Source organism: Bos mutus, chromosome 16 (assembly GCF_027580195.1).
Source record: "Bos mutus isolate GX-2022 chromosome 16, NWIPB_WYAK_1.1, whole genome shotgun sequence".
Taxonomy (NCBI): Eukaryota; Metazoa; Chordata; class Mammalia; order Artiodactyla; family Bovidae; genus Bos; species Bos mutus.
In genome coordinates this window covers 15145353-15170679 of record NC_091632.1, presented here as the reverse complement: position 1 = coordinate 15170679, position 25327 = coordinate 15145353, and the positions used below count along the sequence as shown (strand labels likewise).

At 50.2% G+C, this 25327-nt stretch overlaps 2 protein-coding genes across 4 annotated transcripts in view; both read right to left on the bottom strand.

Moving 5' to 3' along the window:
- Positions 1 to 1897: 1897 nt before the first annotated feature.
- Positions 1898 to 3684, bottom strand: GARIN4 (golgi associated RAB2 interactor family member 4). Its single transcript, XM_005888552.3, has one exon. It carries the CDS (start codon positions 3682 to 3684, stop codon positions 1927 to 1929), a length of 1758 nt encoding a protein of 585 aa, XP_005888614.2. The 3' UTR covers positions 1898 to 1926.
- Positions 3685 to 8942: 5258 nt separating this feature from the next.
- The window catches only part of ATF3 (activating transcription factor 3), a 55100-nt gene continuing 38715 nt past the window's right edge, over positions 8943 to 25327 (bottom strand). Inside the window, exons 1-4 of one of the 3 annotated variants that reach the window (XM_070384746.1) lie at positions 21651 to 21848; positions 15165 to 15408; positions 11735 to 11842; positions 8943 to 10380 (exon numbers count right to left, since the gene is read on the bottom strand). In XM_070384746.1, coding sequence (XP_070240847.1) covers positions 10183 to 10380; positions 11735 to 11842; positions 15165 to 15404 — 546 coding nt within the window. In that variant the 5' untranslated portion in view covers positions 15405 to 15408; positions 21651 to 21848 and the 3' untranslated portion in view covers positions 8943 to 10182. Of the gene's footprint in view, positions 10381 to 11734; positions 11843 to 15164; positions 15409 to 17733; positions 17939 to 21650; positions 21849 to 25327 lie in introns of those variants that run through there. The other 2 variants (XM_070384748.1, XM_070384747.1) reach the window with 2 other exon arrangements.

Below are 25327 nucleotides of genomic sequence, written 5' to 3'. Positions count from 1 at the left end.
AACTTGTTTTGGCGGGGAACGCAGTGCGTGTGTGTAGGTCTCAGGCTGTCTCCCTTTCTCATCGGTGGCCCCACCATCACCAAGAGCCTACCATCCCCCCACAAACAGAAGAGACCTCCCCTCTCCCCACTCCCCACGCTGCGATCTGTGGAAGTCACAGACTGAAGGTCCAGTCAACAAGGAAGCTGTCGCCTAACAAATAATCTCCCTCATATGAGATTTAAGGATTTGGTGTTGGAACCCCAGGAAGAAAAAAGTCCCTGAAGCTTGTGTATGGAGAAACCCTTCTGAGCCTGGCATTCAAGAGTTTAATTAGCAGCTCAGAAGGACTGGATTGCAGAAAGAGGCAGCTCCATTCAGGAGTGGACCCTGGAATTCCAGGCAGGAGCCTGTTTACGGCTGCAACGCAGGTCACGCCAGAGGCCAGAAGCTTGGGAGCCAGACACAGCCGTGGAGATAAGGCCAGCTGTGGGTTTACTGAAGTTCAAAAACTGATTCACAGCGTGTCCCCAGGCCCCCACTTCCCAATCCGGTAAAATCGATGCTCCTCTCTGTAGTTTTGGAACACAGTGGTAAGATGCTGGTGCCTCAGGCTCCCGTGCTGGTTCTGTCTAAGGCTTGTTTGCTTGCCTCCTTCCCATACTTTAGACAGGACTTTGTGTAAAAAAGTGGGCTGGTAGATCACTGTTCTGCAAAGATCCTATTGTGGGACTGGAGCAGGTTACCTTCTCCGAGCCTCAGTGTTCTCATCTGTAAAATAGGCACATCATTCTTTCTTTTTCTAATAACCAGACTTCTTGTAATTTACCTTAAATAAATGCAATGTGAAGAGACCAGGCATTTCAGACAGATCACTTTTGTGCATATATAAAAGTGAAAACATGAGGGAAAGGCATTGGCAATAATTTCACAACTGCCGCAGTGATTGTAGTGATCCGACTTCAGAGATAGTACAATGTGAAAAACACACCTGTGTACCCACTGTCTTGCTTAAGACAGAACAGTTCCCAGCAACACTGACAGCCTTGGACCCACCTCCTTGATCTAGCCTGTCCACCCTAGAGAAAACTGTCCTGAATTTTGCATTTACTATTCCCTCACTTTTGGTACAGTTTTATGAAACCTACCCCTTATGCAATACATTGATCTTATTTCTGAATGGTTCTGTAAGTAGATTACATCCCATTCTTTGATGTCTTTAAAAATCATGAGAAGCTGATCAGTGATAATGTGTATAACTCCACTTCTCACTATTGAATATCCCACAGTATCCTTTTCCTATCCTACAGTATTAATCCTGTTGATGGAAATTTGGGCTGTTTCCAGTGTTTTGCTATTAAATCCTTTTGCTATAAACATGCTCATAGTAGTTTCTTAGAACACGTGTGTTCCTCCTGGGTATATACCTGGGAGGGGAATGGCTAAGTCTAGATGAGAGTGCTCACTGTTTTGACTGCCAGCAAACACTGCTGCACCTTATTTCTGTCCACTGAACAGCCAGAAGGGATGGGAGTTCTGTTCTCAATTTGTTTACAGACCTGCAGGCGTAATAAACATTTATAGAAAGGATAGGAACATGGTGAAGGAGAGTTTCCCAGGCCACAGTCTGACTTTCAGCCATGGCCCTGAGCAGCAAAGCCAGAAAGGAGTGGAGGCCGGATGGGCCACTGCTGTTGGCACTGGGCATGTGTGTGAGGTGGGGCTGCCCTCGACTGGACCAGTCTCAGGCTGCGGCTCAGCTGACATCACAGAATCCACTGTGACGTCACGGTCGGGCTTCGGGACCCGGAAATGCAGAGAGAACGCTGCAGGCCATTCTCAGGTTGTATGGTTCTTTTATTTAAACCGCAGTAAGGAAGCTGGCATACACTTGCCAGGGATATTTCCCTGAGCCCTGGTCCCCTTTGCAGCTTCCAGCTCTAGGTCCTATTGATGAGCTGCAACGGTCACTGTCTCCGTGGCCTCGGATGTCACGCTCCCAGCGATTTCCAGCCCCTGGCCACTCTCTGCCGTCTCCATGATGGCCTCCATTCTTTTCCTTTCCACCGCCTTCGCCAAGATGTCCACATCTTTATCGTGTGACAAGGCCACCGTCTTTGTAGTGAGATTGGCTCGAACATTCCTCAGGAAAGAGCTGATCCTGCTGAGTCTCTTATTGGTGGAGAGTGAACTCCCGGTAGACAAGCTCCTGGCCGATTTGTGCGAGGTCCTGGACTCCTTGGTGATGGGAGCGTGGCTGACGCCTTTGTGCACAGTGCCCCGCTTGCTGTCCCCCGGGCTGCCGTGGCCTTTCTCCTGTTTGTCATCCCTTGTGGCTCTCCGGCCGCCTGAGGATCGGCCGGCTGTCTTCCGGATCGCCTTGTCCCCCACCGTCTTGTGGCGGCCTTCAGATGACCCGCGGGGACGCGAGCCCCTGAGCGCGCGCTCCTTCTGCCGGTGTTCCCTCCTCTCCCTTCTTCCCCTGCGGGCCTGGGACACTCTCCGGGGCCTGTCTTCCTGTTCACTCTCTAGGTCTTCCTGCGGCAAGGCTGAGATGAGGGTCCCCTCATCCTCCTGATAGGCTTTTCCTTTGGTGGTCTTCCTGGTGGCCTCCACTCCAACCATAGACATGCTGGCTTCCGGGGAGAGGCTGGTGGACGTGCTGGAAGGGTACTCCAAGTTTTTGGCACCATGTGCCAAGGCCCTTTTCCTGGTCCTCAGGGAGGTTTTGGCAGCACCTCCCATGGCTATGTTGCTTTTGTTTCCTTCTGGGCCCTTAGTGACGGTGACTTCAATGGCCATGCTCCGCTCTTCAGAGGCATGGAACTCGGTCATGTTCAGATCGCCCTCTGTGGCGTCGGCTGCGGCCACCTGCATCATCGCCCCTGCTGCTGACTCTTCATCAAGCTCCCTGGGTTTGGTGTTTGCCACGGCCCCATTGGGCACAGGATCGGGATTGTAGAAGTCCAGTGGGAGGCCCTCCCCGCCCGCAAAAGCTGCAGAGGTAGCCCCGGCCACCTCGGAGCCCGCGTGGAGGCTCCTGACGCTTACCTGGTCCTGATCGCCCCGGCCTTGGAAATCCATGGCTGTCGGGCTCCTCCTGTCCTCCTCGAACATGGGCATGCAGATCATGTCCCCGGCTGGAATGGCGTAGGTGCTGCTCTGACTGTCCACCGGCGGCCGGAGGAGGTAGACGAGCTTCTCCCAATAGGTGAAGAGGTCTTCCCGAGAGTCCAGTGGGGGGCACAGATGCAAGTAGCAGGAGCGGCCGGTGGCGAACTTCAGGCGCAGCTGTTGTTTCTCGCGGTCGTGAATGGAGATCCTCACGAACTTCAAGGGAAGGAGCCTGGTGAGCTCTAAGGTCTTTGCAGCCTTGCGGCTCTTGGCCTTGGTGGTCTGGCTGCGGCCTGCGTGGTCGTCGCAGCCGGTGGCCGGCCGGGCCAGTAGCATGACGTCTGGGAGGGGGAGGAGGGGGCTGGTGGATGCGATGCCCACGGTCACCATGCGGACGCGGTTGTGCACGTCGATCACTTCTCCCCTCTTGGTGATTTGGATAAAGTCGCTCTCGAAGATCGGGGCATACTTGAATATGTCGTACTCACCCTTGTGCAGTTGCCGCTGCAGTTTGCCCATGGTGGTGTTGAACAGGCCCGCTCCGGCGCCGCTCTGGGCCGTGTGATACGGTAGCAGAGACTCCCGGCTCATGGCTAGCTGTGATCACAAGAAGCTGCTCTGGTGAGGCGGGCCCCTGGGTCTTCTTTTCCGTGGCCTCCTTGGCAGAAGAGGGAGCTTCGGTCTCCTGTGTCACGCAGATGGCTCCACGGCAGGTCCCCCAACCCCACCACACCCCACAGAGCCTCCCAGAGGCAGGGGTGGGGGTAAGGGTGTGGGTGATTGCCGTGAGGATGCTGCAGGGCGCCTGGACCCCAGGCTGAGTCTCTTCAAGGGTGTTGCAGAGGTATGGTAGGCCCCCCTCAACCTCACCTCACTTCTGCTTCTGGCTTTTTGTCTCTGCGAGAGGCTGTGAAACTGTGGTCCTAGTGAAAGAAGTGACCACTCTCTCAGCCTAAACCCCCTGTGCAGCCATATTTATCCTGGCTTCCTTTGTGACCTGTCACTGTTCACATACACCTTTGTCCCATCCCTCAGCCACCCCCTCCAGGCAGGGCCACCCCATTGCCCTGCACAGAGGACAGGTCCACCCTGCCAGGGACTCAGGCAGGTACCAAAATAAAAATGTCTACAAATGGGAAAGTTTTATCTGGTTCTCTTTTACCCTCCCCCAAATTCAGCAACTGGATGAAGCCTATAGGAATGTCAGAGGATGGGATGCATTTGAGCCATTCGAGCTCATGGTTTAATTGTATCGAACAATGTAGAATTGGCAGTCTCAGTCCTTAGTCTCTCCATATACAAAATCTCAGTAAATGTTGATGGTGATTTTAATAATAACCTTAAAAATTGCTTCTCCAAACCCATGCAGTGTTCTTCACGTATGCTCGTAAGAGTCCACTGAGTTTGGTACTGCTGCTACTGTTCCCAGTTCACAGGTGAAGAAGCTGAGTTGCCATCTCTTAGATCTGATGGTAGCAGAGGCAGTATTTGAATGCAGGTCTACCTGATTTGTTCTGAATCTTTGTTCTGAATGCTATAGTACTTAGCCTCACAAAGAATGCTTGGGCCCGCCAAATGTATTCACACTGGACTGATTTAACTACCTTTACGAGAAGACCTGTTTTTAGAATTTGAATAATTCTATGTGTGTATATATATTATGGAGAGAACCCAAGGCAGCACATGGGCTGGTTTTGGGATTGAATTATCTGAGAGATTGCCTCAGATCCTCCCCACTTTCAGTTCAGTCACTCAGTCATGTCCGACTCTTTACGACCCCATGGACTGCAACACGCCATGCTTCCCTGTCCTTCATCAACTCCTAGAGCTTATTCAAACTCATGCCCATAACGTCAATGATCCCATCCAACCATCTCATCCTCTGTCATCCCCTTATCCTCCTGCCTTCAATCTTTCCCAGCATCAGGGTCTTTTCCAGTGAGTCAGTTCTTCACATCAGGTGGCCAAAGTACTGGATTTTCAGCTTCAGCATTAGTCCTTCCAATGAATATTCAGGACTGATTTCCTTGAGGATTGACCAGTTTGATCTCCTTGAAGTCCAAGGGATTCTCAAGAGTCTTCTCCAACACCACAGTTCAAAAGCATCAATTCTTCGGCACTCAGCTTTCTTTATAGTCCAACTCTCACACCCATACATGACTACTGGAAAAACCATAGCTTTGACTAGATGGACCTTTGTTGGCAAAGTAATGTCCCTGCTTTTTAACATACTGTCTAGCTTGGTCATAGCTTTTCTTCCAAGGAGCAAGTGTTTTTTAATTTCATGGCTGCAATCCCCCTCTGCAGTGATTTTGGAGCCCAAGAAAATAAAGTCTGTCACTGTTTCCATGGTTTCCCCATCTATTTGCCATGAAGTGATGGGACCGGATGCCATGACCTTAGTTATTTGAATGTTGAGTTTTAAGTCAGATTTTTCACTCTCCTCTTTCACTTTCATCAAGAGGCTCTTTAGTTCCTCTTCACGTTCTGTCATAAGGGTGGTTTCATCAGCATATCTGAGGTTATTGATATTTCTCCCAGCAATCTTGATTCCAGTCTGTGCTTCATCCAGCCCAGAATTTCACATGATGTACTCTGCATATAAGTCAATAAGCAGAGTGACAATATACATTCTGATGTACTCCTTCCCCAATTTGGAACCAGTCTGTTGTTCCATGTCCAGTTCTAACTGTTGCTTCTTGACCTGCATACAGATTTCTCAGGAGGCAGGTAAGGTGGTTTGGTATTCCCATCTCTTGAAAAATTTGCCACAGTTCATTGTGATCTATACAGTAAAGGGTTTTGGCATAATCAATAAAGCAGAAGTAGATGTTTTTCTGGAACTCTCTTGCTTTTTCGATGATCCAATGGATGTTGGCAATTTGATCTCTGGTTCCTCTGTCTTTTCTAAATCCAGCTTGAACATCAGGAAGTTCACGGTTCACGTACTGTTGAAGCGTGGCTTGGAGAATTTTGAGCATTACTTTGCTAGCGTGTGAGATGAGTGCAATTGTGCAGGAATTTGAACATTCTTTGGCATTGCCCTTCTTCTTTATGCTTGTGCAAACAGCCCCTGCGTGGAAACCTACATCTTCGCTCTCAGCACACTTCCGCCCATGGTGAATTGGGGGATGGGTAGCCTGAAATGTAAGCTCCAGTTCCAAAGGTCTGCTAGGTGCCCTCCTGGAGGGTAATATCTCTCTACTGGGCAGAAATTGTTTGGAAGCCTTGACACCTACAGGGAACACGTACTGTTAGACACTCTGCCTCACTGCCACTCTCACAGAGCTAATCACAGAATAAATGATTTCTAAATTGTGGCTTGAAAGTTCTGAGAAAGGCCCCTGCTCCCAACTCTTTTATCCGAAGTTTGATTGCAATGCCTGAACTCCCACCTTAGGGAGTCATGCCTTGAGGATAAGGGCGATCTTTCCATTAAAATACACACAGATGCCCATCAACAGATGATTGGATAAACAAACTGTAGTCTATGCCGTGGAATACTTATTCAGCCAAAGAAAGGAATGAAGTACTGATACATTTTACGACATGGATGAACCTTGAAAACATGCTCAGTGAAAGAGATCACGTATTATAATGATTCTATTTCCATGAAATATCCAGGAGAGACAAGTCTATAGAGACAGATATTAGGTCAGTGGTTCCCTAGGGCTGGAAAGAGGGGAGAATGAGAAGTATTGGATTTTTTTGGGAGGACGATGAAAAGTTCTGGAACTTGATCGTGGTGATGGTTACACAGTATTGTGAATGCCACTGAACTGTACACTTTAAAATTACAGTTGCGAATTTCATGTGTATTTTACCACATATACACACACACTTCCGCTCAGAAGCTTTATAGTTAAAAAACATAGCTTTCAGCTTTAGAAAGGTCACCTGTGTGACCTTGGGCACACTATTTAGCTCTCCACTTCCTCATCTGTAAAATGGGGATAATAGTTGCTGTGAGGATTAAGTGAGATAATGTAAAGTACTGAGTAGCATTTCTCAGTAAATGTCAGCTATTATTAACGTCAGTCTCAGCTGGCCCTTTAAGCCTCAGTGTGAATTCCTTCCTGACAGCAGTTTTCGGTAAGACAGAGAAGCTTCTGTGGTTAGAGCCATGGTGAGAACTGAGAAGGATCCTCACTGGGCAAACCTGGCCTCCTCGGAGGTTTTTCCTCAGGCAAATCCACGAAAACACTACTCCACTGAGAAACTGCTTGGACCCCACTGAAGAGCAGGGGATGTGGAAGACAGGAAAAGCTTACTGTGGGTTTGGGTTTCAGATTTATTCAAAGCCCGTGGGAGAAATTAGGATAAAGATGGAAAATAGTTAGCATTTTAGCTGCTGGCAGAAGGTGGAAGCTTTGATCCCAGAAACCCTGTCCTGGGCCAGACCCCTTGTGGCTCTTATACTTGGAAGCAAGTGTCAGGCCAGATCGCAGGGAAAGACATGGGGACAGGATGAGAGAGGAGACGGGGCAGGGTGGGCTCTCCATGCCGGCCAGTGTGACATTACCACCCCTGCAGGTGACAGCCCAAGGAAAAGACCTTGTCAACCAGGCGACTGACTCCAGCAGAGGTCCCGTCCGTTTATCCTCTCAGACCCTCACCTCCCCTAGCTGCTGAGTGTGAAACAAGATGAACTATGCAACTTGATGGTAAATACATATTAACCCCTTTTTTTTTTTAAGTGGAAACATAAACTTGGTGACAGACAACAAAACTATTTTCAGTGCATTTGTTCAAAGAACTTATAGTTCCACTGATGATTTACAGCGCGCTTCTCAGATCACTTTTTCTCGCAACAGCCGCCTCCCCCTTCCTTCCGCTCTAATTCATTGTTGTCCGTGGCAGCTTTAAAACTGTCTTGAGTTTCCTAACGGCTGATTGGTGGCACAAGCAGAAGGTTAATGCAAGGAAATTCTTCCCCCTCCACCAAGATAAAGAAAACAGATCATCTCCTGAAAGAAGCGGTGAATGGTACTTCCACCAGATGCTCTGTACAGATTAGGAGCTGCCCCTGAGATGTAGTTAAAACAGCAAAATTAGGATACCTGTGTCTCAGGTGATAGTTTAAAGGAAACAAACATGAGTTCAAAGGAGCAGGCTCCATCCACATGCACGAACAGTCAACAAAGTCAGGATCGCTCTGTAAAACGGCGCTGATGACAGAGGAGCCAATTTTTATTCCCAGTCTGTGAGTGTCAGGTGTGCGCACAGGGCAAGAGCAAAGGACCATAATTCTGTTGGAGACCTAAAGGAATCACGTGCTCCAGAGATTCCAGAAAATTAGGTGGACTATTTCCTCTGAATTATCACACTTATCCTGTCCAAAATTATACTCTCTCTTCCTCCCCACCATCCTTTTCCAAAATTTGAAATGCTTATTTGCAACACTGAGACACATATTTGGACATTACAAGAAATGTAATTCGAGTGAAGCCTTCACGAAGAGTTCTACCACAGACTGTAAGATTCAAGTTGAACAACAGGTGTACATTTTAGGCCTTTGTATATTCAGAGAAACAGCAAGTTCAGGTATTCAGATTTTATATAAAATTTCTGTCTTAGTACCAAAAGTCTAAAGGATATACTTGCTGCTGTGTCCTAGTGTTTGTCAATGAGAGATTGAGCATTAGAAACCAGAAATTGAGGAACAGGATTGAAAGTCAAAAAGCCCACCTAGTGGCACCCCAGAGAACAAAGAACACCTGAAGAATAGTCAAAGCTCAAATCACTCCCTACATCACCATCTCCAAAGGGTAAGGGAGGAGAATGGTTAGCGCTCAAGGAACAACTGATTTAAAAGAACAGAAACCAGCACCACACTTTAGTTCACCATGTCTTGGTTCCAAAATTTATTATATTGACAAGTTAAGAATACTAGGATAAATAATATTTTCTCTTACAGAAAATTGTAATGATACTACTGAGTAGGACTAAACACTCTGAGGATTTCACAGAAACGTCAGAATTTAAACAGATAGTAGCCAGAGACCTCCTGGCCAGTGTGAGTAGACTTTCTCACAGCTATAAATGCTCTGGGCCAGATTTCTACAAACATCTGCATGACAGAAATGATGCCATTAACATCTAATAATGCTAAAGCCTGGGCATCACGTGGCTTCAAATGCGTGTCTACTGAATGTGGTTTTCAATCGCAAGAACAGGAAAAGTGGAATATTCTTTGGCTCTTCTGGCCTAGAAAAAAATTCCTGACCTAAGTCACTGAGCAGAGACTCCTAAGCCTTTGGAAGCTGGACTCGTGTTTCTGCTTTCTTCCTGTGACCTTATAACTGAGTTTGCAATAGAGGGCCGGCATTAATGCCTGAGAGCCAAGCGGAAGACGTCTTTTCTGTTGGCACAAAACTGCACTCAGCGCTGCCCAGCCCAGTTCTCTCCTCCCAGGGCTGGCAAGCCCTTCTGGCCATCTGAACACTTAGCAAGACACTGCACGTGGCGACAGCCCCCCAAACTTTCAGAGCCTGAGCTAAGTCATGAAAAAGTCACAGCAGTGTCGTGCGGCACAAACATCAGTAGAGCACAATGCCTAGTTTTGAAACGAATGCCTTGCACACAGCAGTTCCTGTACAGGACAGCGTATTTGCTAGAAAGCACAACCCTGGCCATTGCACAACTTCACGAGATGCCATTCTCACTCCATGTCCCCTACAAGTGACCGTGGCAGCAGCAGCAGAGGAGGTGGCCCCACCCCACCCACCCAAGGTTACAGACACTTCTTCTGCATGGATCCTAACGGTGGGAGTCCTGAATTTTGCAGAATCCAGATGCAAGGGAGGCAGGACCCTAACTGGGGGTCATCTGGAGAATCCAAGGATGGCCGGGATGTTAAGCCTTAAATCCTGGAGTGGAGGCAAAAGATGCCCTTGCCCCGGTCCAAAGTCCACTCTGGAGTGGAGTGGAAAGGCCCGGCTGAGTCACGGAGGGCACTCCCGCCTTGATGGTTCTTGGCTGCTGGGATTCAAGAGGTGCATAGGAAGTCAGATCTCCAATGGCTTCAGGGTTTCGGATGTAAAAGGAGGATTCGATGAGGACTCCCCAGTCGCCCCATACCACGGCTGCTTAGCTCTGCAATGTTCCCTCCTTTATCTGTTGGATAAAAAGGTTCCTCTCATCTTCCGGAGTCCGCCCGTTCTGAGCCCGGACAATACACGTGGGCCGGTGCAGGTTGAGCATGTATATCAAATGCTGCTTCTCGTTCTTGAGCTCCTCAATCTGCGCCTTCAGCTCAGCATTCACACTCTCCAGCTTCTCCGACTCCTGGGGCACAAGCAACAGAGGTATTAGGAAAGGAGCCAAGGGAACTTCCCTGGTGATCCAGGGGTTAGGACTCTGCTTCCACTGCTGGGGCCTGGGTTCGATCCCTGGTTGGGGAACAAAAGTCCCACAAGCTGCCTGGTGCAGCCAAAAAAGAAACAAGGGAAGGAACCAAGGTCCAGTGAGGAAGGGGTGGCCTGCTGGTGGCCCCTGGATGGCAGGGGCAACGGCTGGAATACGTCGGGGCTCATCAAGTGGGGAATGGCCTGCAGGGGAATGCTGTTGGCGCCCTGCTATGAAGCCCCACAAAGCTGGGAGAGCAGCATTAAGTTTGAGAGAGTCCAGAGCTTGGAGAAGCCTTTGAACTCAGAGCTCCTTCAGAGATATCCTCGAGTCTCCACTCAAGGCGGAGGCAGGTTGTGATCCTAATAGTAACGGAACAGCAGTAGAACCAACAGCAGAGACCTCCTTTCTAAGAATCAAATAGCCTGTAGGCAGGTTGTCTGGACCTGAAAGGACCTTGGGGGCTGGAAAGAAATCCAGACTCAGTGGTGTTTATAGTCTTATATGTTTATAGTCTGATTTCACTGAGAAGCTCATCTCCACAGAAAGAACGTACGTAGAAATAAACAAAATGTCTTAGTTTTCATTGACCCCCCACCTTGATGCAACCTGAGGAACCTGGGACCTCGGGAACCCGAGTGAAGACTCTGCCCTGGCCTGTCCTCACTTGGGGAAGGGGACACAGCCGCTGCAAGGACCGCACCAGGGCCCCGCTCCACCTGCCCGGAGACACCCCTCCCACAGGTGTTTCTCCTTTCCGGAAGGGGAGCCTGTTGAATGCAGCTGGGAGCACAGACCATCAGCTGTGCCAAGGAGAAGGGCTGCAGAGTTAAGAACCAGATAAGAATGCAAAGAAATGTAACCTCTGCCTGCGGGGCAAGGAGATAACTTGTGGGAAGACGTTAATTAAAGGCTTTTCACAGTGAGCCAAATGAAAGCTGGCAGCTTCCTTTTCTCAGGAAAATGGGCGAGTGAAGCCCCTTGAACTGGACGGACATATCCGACAGCCCGGAAGCTTCTGGACATGTATGGACTGACTGAGGATGAGTGTGGGCATCAGATGATCCTGTCGTTTTTAATTCATACACCTGCATCTTATACATCCAAAGACATTTATCTTACTAACAGCTTTACTACTTCCTCGTTCTGCAACTGGCATTCCTGCCACCAGCTACAATGTCCTTCCTGGGAAAGCACTTCTGGGTGTAGTCTTTCAAACTCCTCTCCCCATGGGGCGTGAGGTCGGAGGGGCCAGGTGTGAGTGATGGGAGGGGCAAGGCAAACAGGCACTCACTTTCTGCAGGCACTCTGTCTTCTCCTTCTTCTTGTTGCGGCACTTGGCGGCTGCAATTTTATTTCTTTCCCGTCGCCTCTTTTTCCTTTCATCTTCTTCAGGGGCTACCTGTAAAATTCAAGAGGCATAAGCTTAAAGGGAGGCCAGAAATTCAACCCACCTCAAATACACTGCCTTTTATTTCCAGCTAAAACTGACAAACCAGGGCAGCCCTGAAGAATCCAGAAGTAAAGCTCTAGACTTTTGCATGAAATCTTAACACACATGCACATACTCACACATGCATGCACGCGCACACACACTTAAGAATGAATAATGGAAATCAAAGAACTGTTAAAATTATATTGGCAATACTAGTGAACTAAAATTTTACCTTTAAAAAGCATTTATTTGGATTTTAACATCAGAGTTTGATACTCAAAGTGATAACTACTGGTAATAACTGTAATAACTAGAGCAAGAAACAGATTTTGTTCAGTAAGTATGACCTTTCCCCTAGAATGACCTCAGGAGCATCACCTTGCCACCCATTCCCCCTGCCTCTTTTATTCATATTCTATCCATCTCCATCGTCACCTGGAGCATCATCATAGCACCTCCTTCCTAAATTCAGAGGAGGCCCACGCAAAACTCCTAGAGAACACGAACCCAAGCCTATTCCACAATCAAAGAGGCATCATCAGCCCATGGCTTGGTGCCACCTGTGGGTGGAGAACTAGAACCATCCATTGACTCATCCAACTATTGATGATATTGATCTCTCCCTCTGAGCCCCACCCTGAGACAGCCCTGGGATCCTCGGAGAAGAAAATCCCGTCCAGCTTTAGGATCTGGTCATCCACGGATGATCACTCTGACTTTGTCTGAGGACTGATAGGGAATCAGCAAAGTCCAGTTGCTGGACTGACTCAGAGACTGGAGTCCAGCTGGAGTGAACTCACAGTGGGCAGAGTGGGTGATGGTTTAGGCTACTAATGTCAGGCCTCCATGTCACTTGTCACTGCTCCAGACAGCTGGAAAGGGCATGGGAGCCCCACCTCAAACGGAAGAGATTCTAGACCACCATGATCACCTCATATCTGACTCTGGGTTAGATGACACTGACTTAGCTTAGGCTGAGATGAGGCTTCGGAACATAGGGAAACCAAGCCCAAGGGGGAAACACATGAGAGGCACTTCTACCCTTTATGTCTTAGATCCTAGAACCACACAGGCAGACGCTGGGTTTAGACTAAACTGCCTTTGAATCTCAGCTTCACCGCCTATCAGGTGTGAGCCCTTGTACAAGTCATTACGCTCTTCTGAGCTTCAGTTTCCTCATTTATAAAATGGGATCACCTTACCTCCCTCATAGGGTTGTGATGAGGGTCAAATTAATGTCAATAAAGTCCCCTGCACAAGGTTTAGCTTATGGTCAGTGCTATGGAAGGCTTCAGTTATCATCAGTAACTTCATCATAGATGTCTTCATCAAGAAATCAGCAACTCTAGTATCTCCTTTGCAACTAACTCTGCAGATGTTTTTGTAGAGGAAGGACTCAAAGTTTTCTCATAAGAGGAAGTACTTGAAAGTAGAGCAAATCTCAAGAGTCACACACTGTCAGACATGAGAAAGCCTTTCTAAGGGCCATGTAGTTCAACCTCCTCACTTTTTAAAAAGAATTTATTAATTTATTTATTTTTGGCTGTGCTGGGTTTTTGTTGCTGCAGGCGGGCTTTCTCTAGTTGCAGAGAGCAGGGGTTACTGTTTGTTGCAGTGTGTGGGCTACTCCTGTTGCAGAGCAGGGGCTCCAGGCACTCAGCTTTTGAGTCTAGTTGCTCCATGGCATGTGGGGGATTCTCCCGGACCAGGGATCGAACTCATGTCCCCTGCATTGGCAGGTGACTTCCTAACCACTAGACCACCAGGGCAAGTCCCAATCCCTCACTTTATGGACATGGAAGTAAGGCAAAGAGTGGCCAAGAGTATTGTGCTCAAGGAGGCCCAGGAGTCACCAGCTCATGGCGACCAGACAAGCAGGCTGCAAAACGGATGTAAACCCAGGCGTGTGTCTCCTTATCCCACATCCTCTCTGGGTCACAGCTGCCTGGTCACCCCAAGCTGCCTTCTCAGAGGGGACCAGGACCTGGGGAGGAGGCTCGCACTGCCCAGACACACAGGATGCCTGCAGGGTTGTGAATTATAGTCACCACCAAGGAGACCAGAACACTCAGTTAGACCATTAGGTGCATCCTGTTCCCTATAGAAAAGTGTATTTGTTAAACTGATCACAGATCCCAAGATCACTGGATGAACACAGAAGCAGAGTGGATGAGTGGCTTTAAGGAATGTTTCCACGAAGCAAGAGGCCTGCTTCTTCCTCAGAAGAGCCCTCCACACATCCTTCTGAAATGCTTTCCTTCTTTCCATGGGCCTCACTACTTCCAGGGCATCCTGTTATCTCAAGGTATTTTTCTAAACTAATTTTTGTTGGAGTATAGCTGCCTCTGTTATTTTAAGATACTTACTTAGACAAGATTTTTTTTTAAATTTTTTCCTTGAGGGTCCCATGTTTCACCATACACTGTTCAGTGTTGGACTAGGCACCAGTGACCTCCTCTGATGTTAATTAGGGTACAGCCAATGCCCCTAATGACATCTTATGAATACAGCATCATACAGCATCATCCTGCCTCCCATTCGCTGGATGCTAACTCTCCGCCAGGCCCTCTGTTAGACTCTTCACAAATGCCATCTTATTTAACCCCTTGGATCAATTCTATGGAGGAGACATTATTAGCCCCTCCACCTCCCTTTTTAGAATCATAAAAGATTTCACCCCCCTCCCCACAACTGCCTTTTAAACTCAGTTCTTTTCTGGCTAGGTCCACTACCTCTTGCCCAAAGGCAGTGATCATGTCAGATAAGTGAGCCAGAAACACTCCCATCTTGCATCCAGAAGAGCAAGGCCAATAGAACAGTGGAGAACTCAGCTCTGAAGTCCTTCAGAGCCATCCCCTACCAGCATCACCAGCAACCACCTCAAACTTCTCAGCATGCCTATTACTCCAGGCGTCTTATAAAAGGTTGCCAAGTGGAGAACCGCACAGGCGCCACAGACAGAAATGAACTTCGGCCAGAACCTGTACCAAGGCAGTGAGCATGGCTGGCTGGTCCTTGTTCCACAGTCTGGGTTCTTGTGGTGTTGAAAACCATCACCGCACTCTCTGCTTCTTCGAAACAACTGGGCGCAGAAGGTGATCTCGTGCAGATTCATGGCTTTCCATACTCTCCACACTCTGATGGCTTCCAACACTATCTCTAACCCTGACTCTCCTCTAAACTCCAGACCCAATATCCAACTGTGGCCCCCTGCCTACAGCATGCCTGGTGCAGGCGAGCTGTGCGACAAGTAAGCGCAGGAAGAACGGGCACCCCTGGGAGGACCCACCTCGGCTTTGGTGACTGACATCTCGAGGGGCCTGCCGCTGACGGTGACGGAGTCCAGCGCCGAGGACATCCGGTGGCAGAGGTGCTTGTTCTGGATGGCCAACCTCAGCTCTTCCTTGACAAAGGGTGTCAGGTTAGCAAAATCCTCAAACACCAGTGACCCAGGAGGGGACAGGCAGGGGACGAAGGCAGAGGCACTGACTTCCGAGGCAGAGACCTGGCCTGGGTGTTGAAGCATCATTTTGCTGAAAAGACACATGGAAACCCAAACTACTTCAGGGATCTGGGGGTTCGGGATCAAGTCCCCCCACCCTCACCCCCGCACCTGCGACCTCCAATACCCAAGTCCCACCTCCCCACCTCCAGAGGAAGGTCCCAGCAGCCCTCGGCTTCTGCTTTGTTTTCATTTCCTGCCATCCTGTCTTAAGTAAAACAGGTTCTTAAAAAACCCAGCTCAGTGATGTGGATAAAATGCCTGGTTGAAGTTTATAAAGAGTGGCGTTTCAGGCTATTCTGAATTCACAGGAGCTATTAGTGTTGGCTGATGTGAATATATGCAAATGTAGCCTCAAACAGTCCAAAAGAGGAAGAGCATTAAAAAAAAAAAATCAGAGAGACTCTATGTAACCCCATCTGCAGTCTCTTTTATAAAGAGAAACTCAGAGGGCATCTGAAATCAGGTAGAATCTGTGAGTGGAAAGCAAAAGCAAGGAGCGGGGACCCTTGAGTTTAGGAAATCTATCTCTGAAGCCTCTCCCTTGGGAAGTTGGAGCCGAGTCAGTGAGAGTGAGGACAGTCATGGTCGCAGGTGGGTTTCTTCATCCCAGTTTAAGAGGGACTGGATGTGGGAATTCAGGTCACCCCTCAAGGTTAAGGTTGGTGAAGCAAAAGACCTCAGAGTAAAGAAACGTGAGGCGCAGAGAATATGGATTTTTTTTTTGAGGAAGTGTTCAGCCCTACAATGGTTGGAGGGGCGTGGGCTGGGGGCACAGGGGGCTGAGACCGGATCTGGCATTAGGGAGTGGTGTGAGACCTGAGTTCAGCCTCCATCTGACAGTCTGGGAGCTCCTGCCGCACCGGCTCAGAGTCCCACTGTGGATCTTTCCAGAACCTGACCCTGGCTCTGGCTGCTCCCAATGCCTGCCAACTGCTGGAGACCATCGGACTGAATATGTGAAATTGGTGAGAGGTGGTCAAATCAAATGGCCTCTGAGGTCCCATCTATCTCTATCATTCTACAGCCCAGGGAACCCCAAGGGAAAAGGTGCCGGGAGGGAGCAGAGATAATAATGGTTCCATGGTTCCAGTTTGGAACAGCTCTCTGTAAATCTCTCCCTGCCGTATACTCCCTCCAGGAGTGGCCAAGCCCCTCACCCCTGCAGTCACTTCTCCAAGGGAGATGAATGTGGGAATTGTCAGGGTGGGCGGTCCCCCTGGAGTACGCCTCTCCGTGTGGGAAGCTGGGGTCATTAGCCACATCCCACCAGACGAGAAGCCCTTTGGCAAGCGGCAAATGTTTCACAAGCGCCTCCTTCATACCAGAAACCTTACCTGCGTTATCTCACTTCACCTTCATGAGAACCCACTTAGGTCCCAGTCCCACTGTAGAGACGAGGTGACTAACATTTAGACAAGCTAAATAATTTGGCCAAAGTCACAGAGCTAGTAGGCGGCAGCATCAGGACTCCAAAACTCATGCCCCCACTTTACAGAATATAGAATATGATTCTCTATGTTGCAAAAGCAAACAAAAAGCCAGAGCACAGTTTTCTTGGGGGTTGGGAGCAGGTGTGGGGAGGGGGTGAGGGCCCTGGAGCTGAAGGGATAGACAAGGAGACAAAAGAAAGGGCTATGGAAAGCTTGAACTCTGAGATGAATTGCTGAGCTTTCTCTGCCTGGGTGTACACTTGGGCTGCCCCCCGCATTCAGGGAGTACGTGTTAGGGCATCTTTTATCCACAAAATTCCCAGACTGGGGTCAGAACGCCAAGACTAGGGGCCCATTTCCTCCTCTGTCATCATTATACCTCCCAGAGCCTTCTCTCTCCTCTGTGAGAAAGAAGGCTAGTAACAATCACCCTGTTTTCCCAGAGAATTGGGCAAGGCGTTGACGAAAGAATACCTGAATATGCCCTGGAAAAACATAATGCAACTAGGAAATATGTTATTATCAGGCCTCCCAGGGATCTTTCCAGCCCAGGGCTGGCTCTGAGGGGGTCCAGGTAGATGGGTGGCTGGTCACTCTCTCTGATCTCAAACACTTAATGAATAGAACACTCTGACCTCTACATCCCCCAGTGGATCCAAGATCCACAGATGGAGGCAAGAATTCCAGGTCAACAAACACCACCATTGCTGACTATTCAAAGAAACCCAGGAAATGTATGAATTGACCAATTCTCTCCCCAAAGCCATATGTCATGAATCAGAACTGATGCTCTCCTATCAGTTTAATCCTATAATCTTAGGATGTTGGGAGGAGACTTTTCTGGCAGGTTCTAAACTCTGAGAAGCCAGCTTTCCAAAGCCAGAAAGACTTAAGATCCTCCCAGGCATTCGTGTTTTCCCTACCTTTCCAACTTTATTAAAAGCCCAATAGTTCAGGAATGGAATTCAGAGCTACCACTGGGCTGGCCTTTGTCTGGAGGACTGCACGGCTCGCTTCTACAGAGGCAGTTTGAATTCCACTGCAGTTGAGTGTAGTTCCATTTCATCTCCCAAGTTTATTAATGAGCTTTCAGGGCTTGGCATCTGCTCTTTGGGATTTTTTCTCCCCATCTTATTAGTGTAAAGTCAGCAGTCCTGATGAAAGAAACGGAAGAATGCCAGTGGTATGCAATGTTTTTATGAAAAGCATTGTGTGGGCTTACTTGAAGATGCAAACTGGTTGTGAAAATGTTTAAAAGCTTTTCAGGAAGTAAAGCAATGGTATCTGTAGAGAAATGGGCTTTTCCTGCACTCGACTAATATTCAGTTTCTTGAGATACTTTCTTTCAGTGTCCTATCTTTTTGCCTTTTCATACTGTTCACGGGGTTCTCAAGGCCAGAATACAGACGTGGTTTGCCATTCCCTTCTCCAGTGGACCACGTTTGTCAGAACCCTCCACCATGACCCGTCTGTCTTGGGTGGCCCTGATGCTGGGAAAGATTGAAGGTGGGAGGAGAAGGGGACGACAGAGGATGAGATGGTTGGATGGCATCACCGACGTGAGTTTGAGTAAACTCTGGGAGTTGGTGATGGACAGGGAAGCCTGGCGTGCTGCAGTCCATGGGGTCACAAAGAGTTGGACACGTCTGAGTGACTGACCTGAACTGAGATACTTTCTCGTTATTTGTTGCCTCGTTCTCTTAAAAGTGTGATAAGCCTAGACTCAAAGCTGTGTCCTTGAGAAGAAAAATGAAGGTAAAGCTTCAGTTTTTCAGAAAGTTGAGACCTTTGAATATCTCTGTTTGGAGAAAAACATTTCAGAGGATTTTCTGAGCTGACTTTCTATATTGATCTTAAAATTGTCCAGACTTGTTACAAAGAACCTGCATTTGGCTTCTGCATCATTATCTCTAGTCAAAAATCCTGTCATATCATCAGTAGTTTCATCATTTTCAAGAAAGTGAAACTTTACTCATCTATGTCTCTAACCAGAAATTCAGCTCCCAGATTTTATTTCCTAGTAGCTGCTACTACAGTGAATTTTCACTTTTAATTTTCATCTTTTTTCCACTAAGCACTACTTGTAAAACATAGCAGGGAGCCAGTTCTTTCACTAACTTCCTATCTTGGTCTTTCTCCTAGTCCACTGGAAGGAGGTACAAAGACACTCCAGGTGTAGGTGGAAGACTAGGCATCAGGACAGAGACGACGCTTGCAGGCATCTATACTACCACTCACACGCTGAGCTCTCAGCGACATGCTTCCTGGACCTCGGTCACCTTGTCTGTAAAGAGAGACCAGTACTGCCTGCCCCAGTCCCTTTACAGGGCTGTCGGGAAGATCAAACACGAAAGTGGATTTACACACATCCTGGGAAGCCATTATTACTGTGATGGGATCCACTTTCCCCCATTTCAGGGGTGTGGGGGCAGAGGCTCATAATGTTCCTGTTAATGAAACTAGGTCCTATTAATCAGACGTTAACTGGAGCCCTCAAGAAACTCAGCTCAGTCACAGCTTCTTTTGCACTCTGATTGACCTCAGGGCTCTTGACAGATCAATTCCACCCCACTCTTTGCTGGCACCAGCTCGTCTCCACTGGTCTTAAGTACTTGAGAAGTAGCCAGCTCTCACACATGAAGCCATTTCTGGTTTCTGTGGTGTCCTGGCTGCATACTTCCTCCTCCCCGGGCCGAGTAACACTTGGAACCACTGACCCTGTCCCCTGCCCAGCCCAACTGAAAAAGGAAGAAATCATGAGCTCTGTACAATGGGATAGAACATCCAAAACTAGAGTCATTTAGGTCAGATCTTCATTTTGCAATTGAGTAAAATGGGGTCCAGAAAGGCAAAGTGACTTGCCCAAGGTCACCATAAAGCTGGTGAGTGGCCCAGCCCAGGCCAAACTGTTGACCACACACCTGCTGTTCATTTTACTCCATCCCCAAGAAGGCAATGGCAAAGGAGAAGAGAGCCAATGGCCAGGTAGATGAACAGTCAACAGTCCGAGGAGCCTATGCCCACAAGAGAGGAGACTTTGATGGGATTAAGACAGGGAAGGAGTATGGGGGTAAAAAAGAGAATAATGGAGAGAAAAGACCAAGGGGAGAGAGAGAATGGTGGGGTTAAGACAGGAAGGATCCAGAGGCTGCCACAGGTGCTGGGGGCTGTATTTTATTTACACTGTGCGCCTGGTGTGCTTCCTGCAGTGCTGTCTCTGAAACCATTTAGACAGTAACAACTGCAACCCACCCGGGTCTTCATTCAGATAATCCTTACAGCAACAGTTTACCTGTTGCTGTGTTTACCTGTTGCAGTGTTATTCTACAACAAATGGGAGCTGCAAAACAAAGGGACAGTCATACCAATTTCTCCTTCATTCAAACTGAAAGAGCAGGAGGCTCCCAAACAGATGTGACTGTCACCCATACTGAAACAGATGCATTCAGAGGGCACCCACATTTTCTAGTGCCCAGTTTATTTTTTTCTGGCTCTATTAAGGGGTGAGCAACTCCTTCATAGGAAAGGCAGCTTACTGTGATTTGGTAATTAAATTAGGGGAAAGAAAACGGTTAGGAGGAAAGGAAGTAATTTGATGAGATGAAAATGGGGTGGGGGGGCGGTGGGGAGCAGAGACGGAGAACCATCCAGTGGAAAGCACCTTGGAAAGGGAAGAGATGCCCCGTACAGAAGTCCCTTTCTCCTCACTGCCTCAGAGGGCGGCCAGCGACATCCAAGCCCCCTCATTCAAGTCCCCTCCTAGGTCGCTTTTCTTTCAGTTAACACCACTCTAGAATCTGAAAACCTTTGTCCAGAAAGGACCGTAATGGTTATCCGGCCCAACCAGCACCTTGTGCTTGCAAACAGGCGGAGCGGCCAGGAGCCTCTATATGTCCACACCTCCCCGCTGGGGATGCTGAGGCTCCAAGCCACTAAGGGCAGTGCAAGTCCTGGCTCCTGGATCACAGATCCTGTCTCTCAAATATCTCAACTGGCTTCGCACTCTCGCTCCCTCCCCCAATCCCCAACGGTGGGTCTCTTAGGATGAAAAGCAGAGAAATCAAAAAAAAAAAAAAAAAAAAAAGAAAGAAAAGCAGAGAAATCCGCGAGCCACCAGAGGAAGAGACCAGAACTGGACTCACAGGTACGATAGAAAAGCGTGTGAGAAACTTGGGTCAAGAAGTCTCCGGCACCTGTCCCCGGTGCTCTCTCTCCGCCTTCTGCCCCAGGGCAGCGACAGGAGCGCGCGCCACCTCTTAAAACTTATCCTAACTTTCGCCGCCGGCTACCAGCGCGATCCTGCCGCCCAGCGCTCCGGGGTGGGCAGGGCGACCCCCAGCGGCAGCGCCCGCGACCCCGGCTCGCCCATTCGTTCCCCATTCATTCCTTTCCGCCCCTGGGGCAGCCGCTCCGCGAGCCCCGGCCTCCCGGGAAAGCTGGGCTCGGGAGTAGCAAGTGCCGGCGCACCGAGCCAGGGATGGAGCCGGCTGGCGAGCCTGATTTGCTCGGCCACTCTGAGCACCCACCGATCTGAGCACCTCGATCGCCCCGGGAGTAAGTAAACGCGAGGGCGGCGAGGAGCTGTGCTCCGACGCCGGCGGAAGACCTCTCAGTTACCAGGAACGTTTCGCGCCCCAAGTCAAAAGAGAAAGTTCTTTGCGAGAAAGTTTCTAAAGCGCGGAAGAGCAGCGGTGGCTGGGAGAGAGATTCAGCCAGAGTTTTTTCTAAGCTGGAGGCTGCGGGGCAAGTGCCGGGGGGCGGGGGGTGGGCGCGGGGGTCGGGGACTGGTTACTAGAGGGGCGCAAAGATAATCAAAGCAAGCCACTCTCGCCGCGCTCACCTCCTGTATCCACTCGGGGCGGCCAGGGTCCGGAGGGCGGGCAGGGTCGGGGTGGGGTCGGGCTGGCTGGCTGGCTGCGGGGTCGGCTGGCGAGCACAGAGGGGCTCACGACCGGCGCGCGGGCTGGCGGGTCCGCTGGGGCGGCGGCGCAGAGTGAGCGCCGTGCAGTGCGCGCCTCTCTGCGTGCGACTGTGGCTGGCAGCGCGTTGCATCACCCGTTTTATAGCCCTCCGGCTGGCGGCGCGCCCAAATACTCTGGGTTACCAATCCCAGGCTGACGTAATGCTATTAATAGCTTCCTCGGCGAACCAGCAGAACTAGGCTGGGCGGGAGGGCGGGAGGGGTGAGCGGGGCGGGGGGAGGGGCCAACGAGGAGGAGGGGAAAAGGGGGACCGGTGATGCAAGCTCGGGGAGGAGCCGGCCGCGGCGTGTTCTCCTGGGACGCACGCACCCGCCCGCCCTCTCGCTCCATATCAGGACCGGAGCCGCTCGGGCTGGCCGCCAGATGTGCGTACTCCAGGCATGAGCCAATGGTGCCCAAGCCAGCGGCATGACTCCACCGCGCTGGCATCTCTCCCTCCGCTAGGCTGGGGAGGTGGGGGTTGGGGGTGAGGTTGGAGAGGTGGGTCCTGGACGCTGCCCAGACTAGGTGAGACTGGGAAGCTAGAAACGACCTTTCTCTAAAATGCGTGGTCATTTTCTGGAGCTTCGGGAAAGTACACACCCCCCCTTCCGCTTCCCCGTCAAAAGCCTCCTTTTCAAGTAGGGGACGGGGTACGAAGAGGAGTGTCATTTCCCCAGTGTGGGAGAAGAGCTTAGAGGCACCCTACGGTGAATCCACGCCGTTACCGCCGAGGGTGACCTCTGTGGCCGGGACCGTGAGAAGACTTGTCAGCGATCGGAGGGCACGGTGCGTCCACGCCCGGGGCTCGAGCACACCCCACATAGGCGCACACGCGGAACCGCCTCCCGGCGGCTTGGGAACCCGACGCTGAGGCCAGGGCGAGCGGCAGGGAGAGAATTTTTTTTAACAGCCACAAAACGTTTGAAATTGACAGTGAAACGAACAAGCCCGAGAAAAGATGAGCGACCTGGAAAAAATCAGAGTCAACTCAGAGAAGGGCTAAAAGTAAGATTGAAGCCTAGAGACTAGGAGGAGAAGTAAAGAGAAGGTGCTTTGGTCTCCGCGGGCCGGGCCGGGCGGGGGTCGCCCGGCTTTCTGGCAGTGTTGCTGGAAAATACACCTTCGGCTTTCGCATGTTTTCCTGCGCCCAGAGAGGATCGCGCGGGGACCGGACCGCCCGGGCTGTAGACGCATTAACCGTATAGCAAATTAGGCCCCGTAGCAGAAATCCTTTTCTCCCTAAAGTCGTGTGGCGGGAAGGGCGGGATCTCGCGGCCCAGACTCGAGCCGAGTCTTCATCAGAACTGGATCTGAATCTTAAAATCGAGCTTCCAGTTCCGATTCCCCGAGCCCAGCTGTCTAGGACCAGAGACCGTCTCAACTGCTCATTGACGAATGTGGGTGGACGCGACTGTGGCCAGCTCTGTTTGGCACCTATGGGAGAGGGAGACCCGCGCGCCCGTGGGGTTTAGGGGTACCTGCTTCCACCTGCCTTTAGAGAGAGAGAGAGACGGTCCAGGGTCCTAGTGTGGCAATTTAGGGGTAGGAACTAGAAGGCTCTGGGAGCCCAGATCTCTCCCACAGCCCCGCCCCACTCGACTGTTAACAGCCGTCATGGAAGGGCCTCTCTGTGTCTATTTCCCTCCCTTACACACACACAGTCCCGCACCCTCGAGTGCTCGGCCCGTCTCCCCAGCCTCTCCGATTGCCCAGCGGCCTGGGATAGATACCCTCAGAGCTATAGGTAAAGCTGAGTCCCCAGCACCCTGATTCCGCTCCCCAGAACCCGAGCCTCATCGGGACACATACCCGCCCCCAAGCTTCCGGGCCCAGGACCCCGCAGAGAGCGGCCTGGGAAGTCGTCCCCCACCCCATCCCCGCCCCCGCCCCCGGCCCGTCGGGTAGCCTGGAGGTCCTACGCAGGGTCCTAGGGGATGCCGCCTAGGACCTCAGCGAATTTCCAGCGAAGTCGAGCGGGAAGCTTGGGGCCGTTGTTTTTGCTTTACTTTTCACCCTGGTAACGGACTTCCCGGCCCCACCTCCACGTCCCCACACCCCGCTCCACGCCTCTTCACCCCGCCCTCCTGCCCACGCACCGGCAGGTAGACCCGGGGCAGCCAGGTAAACCCCGGGCGTGTCCTAACAACCCGTAGAACACCGCGAGAGCAGGAGGAAGGGCGTTTGCAAATTTGCATGAAAGTTATTTGAGCGTCTCTACATATCTTTTCTAGATGCTCGTCCACTGCCCTCGAGTAAACACCACCCTTATAAAGCGAAACAAGGAGATGGGGGAGAACACGTGAAGGCTACCCGACTAGTTTTTTTCCCCCTTTGTGAAATGCCTACAGAAATCTTTAACCGGTTTACATTTTAAACTAGGAATCCATTAATACACCCAAGCCAGATGTGTGGAGGTTTATGTCTTGTCGTTAAGAGGAAATTCAGCTTGGAGCGTAGGTAAACAAACAGCCAGACCAGCCTCCACAACACAATACCACAGAAGGGTAATGAAGCCAGGGAAGTCCACAACCCCTGGTTGGTTTATTTTTTATTACCATGGTACCTCCCGCTTCTCTCCTTAACCTGCTTCATTCTAATCATTCTTGGTTCTGAATACCCAAGTCACACCTGGGTAGAAACGCTGTCAGCTGTTCGCGGAAGTCTGAGCGTCGCCCTCCCACAGAAACTTGAAAAGCGATAAGAATCTTGACAGAGAAGTCAGTCCACACTCTAGTCAATGAAGCTCTTATCCAAGGAAAACAAAAACGACTGCTGCGTGCCTCCCTGCCCCCAGCCCGCAGGAGGACTGTGAAACCTGCCAGGTCGGAGAGAGACAGCGGGGAAAGAGCCGGGGAAGGAAACAGCCCCAGGGTGTGTGCCCCGGTGGGGTGATCGATTCTTGAGTTCGGTGCGTCCTCAGTTTACCCTGACTTTTGAACCCCAACCCGTGTATCATCTAAGGGAGGGGCAGGAGAGGATTCCCAGACCACAGGGCTTCTCTGCACAAGGCAAAGAATGCCTGTCCCCTCCCTGAGAAGGAAGCCTGGGTAGAGTTATTTAAGGGGTTAATCCTCAATGAAAGAGGGTTAAGCAGAGACTTGAATACTGCTGAGGTTTTACGCTGGAGAAAACGCCTGGGGAATCCACATTCAGAACCAGCCCCAGTATGTTTTGCTGAGTGAGATAAGAATTGGAAGCTTCATGTTGGGGCAAGTGCAAAAGGAAAGGGAAAAAGTTAAAAGGGGAGGGGATGGAACTAGGCAGCTAAAAACAGCCCACTGTGGCAACCGAATCTAAACATCAAAACATTTGCAGGGAGCCAAAAGAGAGGGGGGAAAAAGTTCAAGATATATTTAAAAGTTTTAGCCCTTCCTCTTAGTCCAGGGAATAGTCCCTTCCCACTCCTTCCCCCACCCTCCATTATTCTTCTTCAAACCTCCAGATTGTATTTGCTCGCAGCTCTAGAGAGCCAAGTGAAACGCCAGGGAAAGAGCACTTGGAGCCCGCTCCTGCTGGCCCAGCCCACTTCTGCACCTCAGGAAGGGAATTCTGT